The sequence below is a fragment of the Engystomops pustulosus genome, chromosome 3 (assembly GCF_040894005.1).
Source record: "Engystomops pustulosus chromosome 3, aEngPut4.maternal, whole genome shotgun sequence".
NCBI lineage: Eukaryota > Metazoa > Chordata > Amphibia > Anura > Leptodactylidae > Engystomops > Engystomops pustulosus.
In genome coordinates this window covers 218212129-218224150 of record NC_092413.1, presented here as the reverse complement: position 1 = coordinate 218224150, position 12022 = coordinate 218212129, and the positions used below count along the sequence as shown (strand labels likewise).

Genomic DNA, 12022 nt, shown 5'->3' with positions numbered 1-12022 from the left:
TGTTCCCAGGTGTCAATCTCCATGAAGACCCCCAGCCATACGAGTTGTATCAGCCTGGTACAATGACTACTAGTGAGTGCTGTAATACCTGCTGGTCACCACTAGGTGTCAGACAAATACCACATACAGGCCAACAAATATTCAAGTCTCTGCACCAGTTTTCTGTCTGACTTTGCACTTAAAAGAATGTGCAAACTGCTTGTACATGTATTTATAAAGTGTCTGCGCCATTTTTGTGTTGCGGCTTCTCTGTGTCCAAAAAGACAGAAAGGGGCTGCTGCTTAGTCCGACCGTGCGCCACATTTGTTACTGACAAGCACCACAATTCTGCAGCCTGAACAAAGTGCACCAAAAAAATTCGTGCCCACTTCCCGAGCAGCAGGGGGCGCCAAATTGATGGAGAACATGCACCAGCTTTGATTAATCTGCTGCCCCCTGCACACTCCACAGGGAACTGCACATAATACAGACTGCACAAGTTTGGATAAATGTGGACCAATGACGTAATTGATGACGTTTTGATGTGGATCCTTGATTTCAATTTACTGACGATTAAGAAAAAATATTGGAGTCTTTTCCGCTGTGTAATATAGTTTTGGTTTGTGAACTCTCCAGGTGAAATCCGTTACAATGTGACAGCCGCACTCACACCAGATATCTATCCTTCATGTCCGTGGACTCTCACAAGTGACTCAGTATAAAGTGCATCGGGCTTCACTTCATTAAGATCTCTGATTGCTGTCAGTGAATGGGAAGAAGCCAGCGCAGGTACAGGACTCTATGATAATGTCATTTTGATATTTGTATCTTGTAGCAAAGACTTTTATTGTAAATAAGTAATTTTGTGTAACATTCACATCACATCACTGAGCTTTAGATACTTATGAATACTTCACAATGAATATAGGACTATTACTAGGGGGACGGTTGGCACTGAGGGGGCACGTCAGATGATCAGGGTGGGGGTGACATGGACTGACTGAGGTGTTTAGGTGACTGAGGACATCAGGATCACCTGACATTATGAATCGCCTCCACTTTAATTGCCCCCCAGGTGTAATTAGATTATTCAGAAGTTAATGGGTATCTGATGGGAGTTATCCTTGCAGATAATCTCTGAGCTCCTATCTGATGGAGCATTGCCCTTGGCTTATCCTTTCCTCTTATCTGGCCGGGACCTGAGTGATGTACTGGGGGCTTCCTGTGCGGTGACGCATCCCTACTGATAGGCACACAATCTGCGATGGTTTTTCCCTCCTCCATCATTGTACAGATTGTATCTCTGTGTAATAGATTATTTGCTATTGTGCTTTTCTAAACTTTTTGATAAACTGCTTGGGGCTTGTTTATGCACAGACGGGGCTGAGAGACGGACCCTGGGGGTGACAGCAGCTTCTCCCATTATTCTATATTCAGTCAGTGTCCCCTATCCGGTCCAAGGGTTACCAGGCCCACACTTTGGAAGCCAAAATCATTGCTCCAGTATGGGGCTGTCATATAGAGCAGCTGAACTGATGTAGGATGTCTTCTAGAAAAATCTGATTAATAAAGAAGGGGGGGGGGGGTAGAATCTCTGCCTATATAGAAAAAAACTGATTAATAAATGCAGCAGGAATAGAATTACATCTTGAATCCAGTCAGACCTCTCCGTTGGGGTTTAAAGAGGTTGTCAAACGAAGAAAACCAGAAAATCAGAGCCCTTTGGGGGAAGACACACGTGGCGTTTTTAGGCCGTTTTTGGGCCGTTTTTAGTTAGTGCGTTTTCAGATCGTTAAAAACGCATGCGTTATAAAACGCATCCGTTTTTTAAAAACAATAGTGATACATTAAAGGGTTAACTCTAGATATGTGTTTGATCAATTGTATGACTCCCACCCATGACAGGAACAGGGGTCCCTTGTACCTCTATATAGATGGAGCGACTCGTCGTGCTTCTAACTAATTTTTATCAGGTTCCTACTGGATGACAGCAAGCAGAGATACTGAAATAAGGAGGAATCAATACAAAAAGTTGATTGGAGAATTATGAAACTTTTTTTTTAATATACAGAGAGTAATAAAGTTTTATTTGAAATTTAGGTGAAAGAACGAGGAGGGCGGAGATCTGGAGATGCTTCATTATGGGGTAAGAAATCACCCGGTGGACCTGTCCCCCGACATGGGGTGTGACTGCTGTGTTAGGGCGATAACATGACCCCTGGATAGAGTCGTCCAAACACCTGAAAGCCATAACGCCATTTAGCGACACGCTCCCTAATGATGTGACAAATGAAGGACTTCTGAGAGGTATTTGTCATAAACAACAACCGGACTGATGTCCCCGAGGCTCCGGTTACTATAATTGTAGCCAAATGGATCAGTCATGATGATAGGATATTCCCTGAGAGGTAAGTCCCTATGACATACACACCTGACCGAGCATGCAGGTGTATGGGGCAGCCAGGGGGGAATAGCTGCTAGTCCTAGGGGGTCTGACATGTGCTCCGTTCATTCCCCCTGATCATTCATCAGCTTCATCTTATTATAGATAAAAAAAAAAATCACATCACAAAATGAGCAAAATATTTAAAAAAAATTAGAAATCTATATAAAAAAAATTCCATTGTCCTGAGTATTTTTTCCTTATGGTGAGAATATTAGACATGATCTTTATGAGTAGTGCCCCCCCCCCTGCCCCCAGGGGGACCCCCATGCACCATGGCTGGGGGGGTGTATAGAGAGGACACAGGTGAGGTCAGATCTCAGGGATGATACATCATAGGAGACATGACGGGTCTGCGGGTGCTAATGACGTGCGGGCACCCTAGTCCTCATCTGAGCCGTGGTCCGACGTGGGCACCTGCCAGGGCTGACTCTCAAACAGGGACATGGCTGCAAAATAAGACACAGAGAGGAGTCATTAGTGACAAGACCTGCTATGGCGGATATCATTACACAGGGGTAGCTCATACTTCACCAAAGAGATAATATAATACCGCAATATAGTGCCCAGATAATCCTAACAACACACATGGTACTGAAATAAGATACAGTGAATAATGCTCCCCTACAGACCTCTAATAATACCGCTATATACCCAGAGATAATACAGCCACTAACTGTACACAAACTATTACGATACCATAATCCTGCCACTAACAAACCAAAGAGCTTTAATAATACCGCCATATAGCGTCCATATAATACTTTAATTTACAGACTACAAACTGTTACCATATGGTGCTGAAATAATACCGCCACATAGTACCTATATAATATTTCAGACTACAAACTATTACCATATGGGGCTGAAATAAAATACAGTATGTTAATAATACTCCCCTATGCAGCTCAAATAATACCGCCAAATAGTGTTTATATAATGCTTCAAAATGCAAACTATGACCATATGGTGCTGATATAAAAAAAACTGTATGTAAATTATGCCCCCCTGTGCAGCTCCAATAATACCGCCATTTAGTGTCAATGTAATTGCTTCAGATTACAAGCTATAACTGTGGTGCTGATATAAAATACGGTATCTAAATAATGCTCCAACCAACACAGCTCCAATAATACCGCCATATAGTGTCCAGGTAATGCTTCAATATACAGTGCACAAACTGTTATCATACAACACAAAAATAAAATACAATGGGGGCAGATTTACTTACCCGGTCCGTTCGCGATCCAGCGGCACGTTCTCTGCGCTGGATTCGGGTCCGGACGGGATTCACTAAGGTAGTTCCTCCGACGTCCACCAGGTGGCGCTGCTGCGCTGAAGTTCCCTGAAATGCACTGAAGTTCACGATCCTATCCTGGATGAAGGTGAGTGCAAGCTCCGCGACACAATTTCCTTTTTTAAATGCGGCGGTTTTTCCGAATCCGTCGGGTTTTCGTTCGGCCACGCCCCCCGGGGCAATTCAGGTACAATCGGCGCAAATCGGAAATATTCGGGTAACACGTCGGGAAAACGCGAATCGGGCCCTTAGTAAATGACCCCCAATATGTATATGATGCTCCCATATGGTGCTCATGTAATATCCACATAATACGTAAATTTTACAGAGTGCAACATATTACCATTTGATGCTGTAATAAGATACAGTATCCATATAATACTCAAATAATACCGCCATATAGTGCTCTAATTTGCAATACAAACCCTTCTGTTACATAATAAGGGGGGGGGGGGGGGCTTTTTTCTTCTCTAGGGGTTTCTGTTTCCTCTCGGACCTATTGGTATATTTAGTATCTGGACATAAATCCAGGCCTGGACTTGAGTCTAGGAAAGCTGAGTGCCGGACCCTTATAGTAGCCATACAGTGACATGAGCAGGGTATGGCGGATGATCTCCTTACTTGGGGAGCTCCTGGAGGTGCGGGTGCAGGCTCTCCTTCCCTTCTCAGACAGGGTGGGCACCCCGGCTCGTATGGGCGCAGGTCGTATCCCGGCGTTCCACTCTGTGCTCTGCGCCAGGGTCTTGGCCGTCGTCTTGTTGACGGGGTATCCTCCAGGCTGGTGGGACGCCCAACCCGGTCTGGAGAGCGTCTTACCTGCGCTCCCGAATTCAGCCGAAATCGACATCTATGGGAACAAAACAGACGAACTACAGTTTTGTTATTGGTCCATGCTTAAAGGGGATGTCCATACAGCATCATATGCCTTACAGCAGTACAGTCTCCCAGCTGAGGGTTTGTTACATTTGTTTCTAATCAAAAAGGATGGAATTTAGTTTCCAACGCCGACACAATGTACCAAACTACCAGAAAAGAAGAATTTCCTGCATTGTCTGCCCGCAGCCTCAAAGATACAAAGTAACAAAACGCAGCAGTGATCAGAAGTAAGCAGAAATCTGGGAAATCAATGTTGTGACCTTATTATACAGTAATTTATGGGGATGTTTTCTTCAGAAAACTAATTTATAATGAGGAAATTCTATATGAAAGGGTCTTCTATTACTAATAACCTATGGATAGGACACTATGGATCACTATGAATAGGACCTTATTAACATCAGAGACTCAAATTCCTTGATTTCTATGGACTTGGTGTAATGCTTCCTTTCTCCTGTGGAGGCGCTGCAGGGAAATTCAACACCAAACAGCAAATATACAATTTCTCTACAGCGCTCCTGCAGGAGAAGTAAGGTATTACACCATTTCCTCCAGAGTAAGAGAAACCTTTAAGTTGCCCTTAGTTCTGGATGATAGCTGAGGGTCCTTGGCCTGGGACCACCACCAGAACAACACAAGGGTCCATGTGCACATGCAATGAGGAACAGAATATGATACATGCTATACTGGGACATACAACGACTGAAACCAATGATGTGATGAGATGTTTCAGCAATCCCTCAGACTCATATTATAAGGACACAGATGCAATGGAGTATTCATGCAGTGACTCGTGCCCCGCCATATGGTGCTACCTGCATCAGTCCACAATATAGCACTCAGGGGCTCCATGTGTGGCTGTATGACACTCAGGGGCTCCATGTGTGGCTGTATGACACTCAGGGGCTCTGTGTGTGGCTGTATAGCACTCAGGGGCTCCATGTGTGGCTATATAGCACTCAGGGGCTCCATGTGTGGCTGTATAACACTCAGGGGCACAGTGTGGGTCTGTATAACACTCAGGGGCACAGTGTGGGGCTGTATAAAATCAGGGGCACAGTGTGGAGCTGTATAACACTCTGGGGAACAATGTGTGGCTGTATATCACTCAGGGGCACAATGAGTGGCTGTATATCACTCAGGGGCACAGTATGGCGCTGTATAGCACCCAGGGGCACAGTGTTGGGCTATATAGCACTCAGGGGCACAGTGTGGGGCTGTATAACACTCAGGGGCTCAGTGTGGGTCAGAATAAGACTCAGGGGCACAGTGTGGAGCTGTATAAGACTCAGGGGCACAGTGTGGAGCTGTTTAAGACTCAGGGGCACAGTGTGGAGCTGTATAAGACTCAGGGACACAGTGTGGGTCTGTATAAGACTCAGGGACACAGTGTGGGTCTGTATAACACTCAGGGGCACAGTGTGGGTCTGTATAACACTCAGGGGTACAGTGTGGGGCTGTATAACACTCAGGGGCACAGTGTGGGGCTGTATAACACTTAGGGGCACAGGGTGGGGCTGTATAAGACTCGGGGGCACAGTGTGGGCCTGTATAACACTCAGGGGCACAGTGTGGGCCTGTATAACACTCAGGGGCACAGTGTGGGCCTGTATAACACTCAGGGGCACAGTGTAGGTCTGTATAACTCTCAGGGGCACAGTGTAGGCCTGTGTAACACTCAGGGGCACAGTGTAGGCCTGTGTAACACTCAGGGGCACAGTGTGGGCCTGTATAACACTCAGGGGCAAAGTGTGGGGCTGTATAACACTCAGGTGCACAGTTTGGGGTTGTATAACACTCTGGAGAACAATGTGTGGCTGTTTATCACTCAGGGGCACAATGTGTGGCTGTATATCACTCAGGGGCACAGTATGGGGCTGTATAACACCCAGGGGCACAGTGTTGGGCTATATAGCACTCAGGGGCACAGTGTGTGGCTGTATAACACTCAGGGGCACAGTGTGGGTCAGAATAAGACTCAGGGGCACAGTGTGGAGCTGTATAAAATTAGGGGCACAGTGTGGAGCTGTATAAGACTCAGGGGCACATTGTGGAGCTGTATAAGACTCAGGGACACAGTGTGGGTCTGTATAAGACTCAGGGACACAGTGTGGGTCTGTATAACACTCAGGGGCACAGTGTGGGTCTGTAAAACACTCAGGGGTACAGTGTGGGTCTGTATAACACTCAGGGGCACAGTGTGGAGCTGTATAACACTCAGGGGCACAGTGTGGGGCTGTATAACACTCAGGTGCACAGTGTGGGGTTGTATAACACTCAGGTGCACAGTGTGGGGTTGTATAACACTCAGGGGCACAGTGTGGGGCTGTATAACACTCAGGTGCACAGTGTGGGGTTGTATAACACTCAGGTGCACAGTGTGGGGTTGTATAACACTCAGGTGCACAGTGTGGGGCTGTATAACACTCAGGGGCACAGTGTGGGGCTGTATAACACTCAGGGGCACAGTGTGGGGCTGTATAATACTCAGGGGCACAGTGTGGGCCTGTATAATACTCAGGGGCACAGTGTGGGCCTGTATAATACTCAGGGGCACAGTGTGGGGCTGTGTAATACTCAGGGACTCAGTGTGTGACTGTATAATAATCAGGGGCACAATTTGGTAGCATCAGAGAACAGTATGTGGGAGTTTGAAGCATTAGTGTCTTGCAAATGTGGAGAATCATAAATACTATCAGAAAGCTGCAGAATCCTCATTATACAATGATGTAATTTTTTGAGATTTACAATATTCATTCCCATTGTGACTCATGTAGTAGAACTGAAAAAGACATATTGCAAGTGATCGATGAGGTTCCCTATACATGTAAATAGCCAGAGGCCGTGTTAACACACATGTAACCTGAACCCCACATAGAAGCCCCTCACGTCTTATATTTTTTTCCTATGGGGTCTTTGATGTGAAGGATCTCCCTGTACCCAGGTAATAGAGGTGTCCGACTGTGACCGCACCAGTGACAGAAGATGAATGAGGAGGCCCAGGTGTGAGATCTCAATCACAACCACAAGGGGACGGGAGGGCGGTAATATGTACATGAGATGACACCCCGACCAGAGGTATAAACATCACAACACCAGTACCTGACAGTTCTGAGACCAGCGACCCTGCACAGATTTACAGAACGGAGAAAATACATGTAAGACTTACTGTACTGCTGCCCGACATTATTATATATAGGGGGCAGTATTATACTAGTTATATTCTGGTACATAGGGGGCAGTATTATAGTAGTTATATTCTTGTACATAGGGGGCAGTATTATACTAGTTATATTCTGGTACATAGGGGGCAGTATTATAGTAGTTATATTCTTGTACATAGGGGGCAGTATTATAGTAGTTATATTCCTGTACATAGGGGGCAGTATTATAGTAGTTATATTCCTGTACATAGGGGGCAGTATTATAGTAGTTATATTCTTGTATATAGGGGCAGTATTATAGTAGTTATATTCTTGTACATAGGGGGCAGTATTATAGTAGCTATATTCCTGTACATAGGGGGCAGTATTATAGTAGTTATATTCCTGTACATAGGGGGCAGTATTATAGTAGTTATATTCTTGTACATAGGGGGCAGTATTATAGTAGTTATATTCTTGTATATAGGGGCAGTATTATAGTAGTTATATTCTTGTATATAGGGGCAGTATTATAGTAGTTATATTCCTGTACATAGGGGGCAGTATTATAGTAGTTATATTCTTGTATATAGGGGCAGTATTATAGTACTTATATTCTTGTACATAGGTGGCAGTATTATAGTAGTTATATTCTTGTACATAGGGGGCAGTATTATAGTAGTTATATTCTTGTACATAGGGGCAGTATTATAGTAGTTATATTCTTGTACATAGGGGGCAGTATTATAGTAGTTATATTCCTGTACATAGGGGGGCAGTATTATAGTAGTTATATTCCTGTACATAGGGGGGCAGTATTATAGTAGTTATATTCCTGTACATAGGGGGCAGTATTATAGTACTTATATTCTTGTACATAGGGGGCAGTATTATAGTAGTTATATTCCTGTACATAGGGGGCAGTATTATAGTAGTTATATTCTTGTACATAGGGGGCAGTATTATAGTAGTTATATTCTTGTACATAGGGGGCAGTATTATAGTAGTTATATTCTTGTACATAGGGGGCAGTATTATAGTAGTTATATTCTTGTACATAGGGGGCAGTATCATAGTAGTTAGATTCCTGTACATAGGGGGCAGTATTATAGTTATTATATTCCTGTACATAGGGGGCAGTATTATAGTAGTTATATTCCTGTACATAGGAGGCAGTATTATAGTAGTTATATTCTTGTACATAGGGGGCAGTATTATAGTAGTTATATTCTTGTACATAGGGGGCAGTATTATAGTAGTTATATTCTTGTACATAGGGGGCAGTATTATAGTAGTTATATTCTTGTACATAGGGGGCAGTATTATAGTAGTTATATTCTTGTACATAGGGGCAGTATTATAGTAGTTATATTCTTGTACATAGGGGGGCAGTATTATAGTAGTTATATACATGTACATAGGGGCAGTATTATAGTAGTTATATTCTTGTACATAGGGGGCAGTATTATAGTAGTTATATTCCTGTACATAAGGGGCAGTATTATAGTAGTCATATTCCTGTACATAGGGGGCAGTATTATAGTAGTTATATTCCTGTACATAAGGGGCAGTATTATAGTAGTCATATTCCTGTACATAGGGAGCAGTATTATAGTAGTTATATTCTTGTACATAGGGGGCAGTATTATAGTAGTTATATTCCTGTACATAGGGGGCAGTATTATAGTAGTTATATTCTTGTACACAGGGGGCAGTATTATAGTAGTTATATTCTTGTACATAGGGGGGAGTATTATAGTAGTTATATTCTTGTACATAGGGGGCAGTATTATAGTAGTTATATTCCTGTACATAGGGGGCAGTATTATAGTAGTTATATTCCTGTACATGGGGGGCAGTATTATAGTAGTTATATTCTTGTACATAGGGGGCAGTATTATAGTAGTCATATTCTTGTACATAGGGGGCAGTATTATAGTAGTTAGATTCTGGTACATAGGGGGCAGTATTATAGTAGTTATATTCTTGTACATAGGGGGCAGTATTATAGTAGTTATATTCTTGTACATAGGGGGCAGTATTGTAGTAGTTATATTCTTGTACATAGGGGGTAGTATTGTAGTAGTTATATTCTTGTACATAGGGGGCAGTATTATAGTAGTTATATTCTTGTACATAGGGGGCAGTATTATAGTAGTTATATTCCTGTACATAGGGGGCAGTATTATAGTAGTTATATTCTTGTACATAGGGAGCAGTATTATAGTAGTTATATTCTTGTACATAGGGGGCAGTATTATAGTAGTTATATTCTTGTACATAGGGGGCAGTATTATAGTAGTTATATTCCTGTACATAGGGGAGAAGTATTATAGTAGTTATATTCCTGTACATAGGGGGCAGTATTATAATAGTTATATTCCTGTACATAGGGGACAGTATTATAGTAGTTATATTCCTGTACATAGGAGGCAGAATTATAGTAGTTATATTCCTGTACATAGGGGGCAGTATTATAGTAGTTATATTCTTGTACATAGGGGGCAGTATTGTAGTAGTTATATTCTTGTACATAGAGGGCAGTATTATAGTAGTTATATTCTTGTACATAGGGGGCAGTATTGTAGTAGTTATATTCTTGTACATAGGGGGCAGTATTATAGTAGTTATATTCTTGTACATAGGGGGCAGTATTATAGTAGTTATATTCTTGTACATAGGGGGCAGTATTATAGTAGTTATATTCTTGTACATAGGGGGCAGTATTATAGTAGTTATATTCTTATACATAGGGGGCCGTATTATAGTACTTATATTCTTGTACATAGGGGGCAGTATTATAGTAGTTATATTCTTGTACATAGGGGGCAGTATTATAGTAGTTATATTCTTGTATATAGGGGTCAGTATTATAGTAGTTATATTCCTGTACATAGGGGGCAGTATTATAGTAGTTATATTCTTGTACATAGGGGGCAGTATTATAGTAGTTATATTCCTGTACATAGGGGCAGTATTATAGTAGTTATATTCTTGTACATAGGGGGTAGTATTATAGTAGTTATATTCTTGTACATAGGGGGCAGTATTATAGTAGTTATATTCCTGTACATAGGGAGCTGTATTATAGTAGTTATATTGTTGTACATAGGGGGCAGTATTATAGTAGTTATATTCTTGTACATAGGAGGCAGTATTATAGTAGTTATATTCTTGTACATAGGGGGCAGTATTATAGTAGTTATATTCTTATACATAGGGGGCCGTATTATAGCAGTTATATCCTTGTACATAGGGGGCAGTATTATAGTAGTTATATTCCTGTACATAGGGGGCAGTATTATAGTAGTTATATTCTTGTACATAGGAGGCAGTATTATAGTAGTTATATTCCTGTACATAGGGAGCAGTATTATAGTAGTTATATTCTTGTACATAGGGAGCAGTATTATAGTAGTTATATTCTTGTACATAGGGGGCAGTATTATAGTAGTTATATTCCTGTACATAGGGGCAGTATTATAGCAGTTATATTCTTGTACATAGGGGGCAGTATTATAGTAGTTATATTCCTGTACATAGGGGGCAGTATTATAGTAGTTATATTCTTGTACATAGGGGGCAGTATTATAGTAGTTATATTCTTGTACATAGGGGGCAGTATTATAGTAGTTATATTCCTGTACATAGGGGGGCAGTATTATAGTAGTTATATTCCTGTACATAGGGGGCAGTATTATAGTAGTTATATTCTTGTACATAGAGGGCAGTATTATAGTTACCAGTGACTTTGCTTTGCGTAGCTTGTAGGATGCAGATGTTGGTCTCTTCTTGTTCTCTGTGTTCTGTTTGTTAAGGATTGAGGTCCCCATTTTCCGTCTGTGGAATACACAGGATGAATATTATAGTAAACCTCATTATATATGTATATAATAGGCGTGAAATACACATTGTTAATTGCAAGTCTTTTTCTTAGAGGGTCTATGACAAACTATTGCCCCCCTGCGATCAGGTGACATATATGGAGACTCTGGCTATCAGTGCTGTATTTTCTTGCAGCGCCTCTACAGGAGAGATTAAGTATTACAGTATGTAATGTTGTGTTGAATCCTCCAGTAGGAGAAATACTTGTTGAGGACGGTCCCCAATGCCCCCATCTCCATTGCTGAAACCTGGGATATATGATAAGTACAATGATCGTGATCCTAAGTGTCACCTAACTTTCCCAGGAGCGGATAGCACTAACTAATGAATGTGAAAAACAAATCCTCATCCTGCCCGTATGGCTCTTCTGTCATCGCGCGGTGGCGTTAAGGGTGACGA

General features: G+C 42.1%; 2 protein-coding genes across 5 annotated transcripts in view; one reads left to right on the top strand and one right to left on the bottom strand.

Annotated features, from left to right (window-relative positions):
- Positions 1-648: 648 nt before the first annotated feature.
- Positions 649-12022, top strand: part of FZD3 (frizzled class receptor 3) — a 106338-nt gene continuing 94964 nt past the window's right edge. The window contains exons 1-2 of the mRNA XM_072143838.1: positions 649-768; positions 2080-2125. The gene's annotated coding sequence lies outside the window, so the exon portion shown is untranslated. The remainder of the gene's footprint in view (positions 769-2079; positions 2126-12022) is intronic.
- Positions 2012-12022, bottom strand: part of FBXO16 (F-box protein 16) — a 55272-nt gene continuing 45261 nt past the window's right edge. For 2 of the 4 annotated variants that reach the window (XM_072143840.1, XM_072143841.1), the window contains exons 7-10: positions 11482-11578; positions 7698-7721; positions 4341-4566; positions 2012-2871 (exon numbers count right to left, since the gene is read on the bottom strand). In XM_072143840.1, coding sequence (XP_071999941.1) covers positions 2804-2871; positions 4341-4566; positions 7698-7721; positions 11482-11578 — 415 coding nt within the window. In that variant the 3' untranslated portion in view covers positions 2012-2803. The remainder of the gene's footprint in view (positions 2872-4340; positions 4567-7697; positions 7722-11481; positions 11579-12022) is intronic. The other 2 variants (XM_072143842.1, XM_072143843.1) reach the window with 1 other exon arrangement.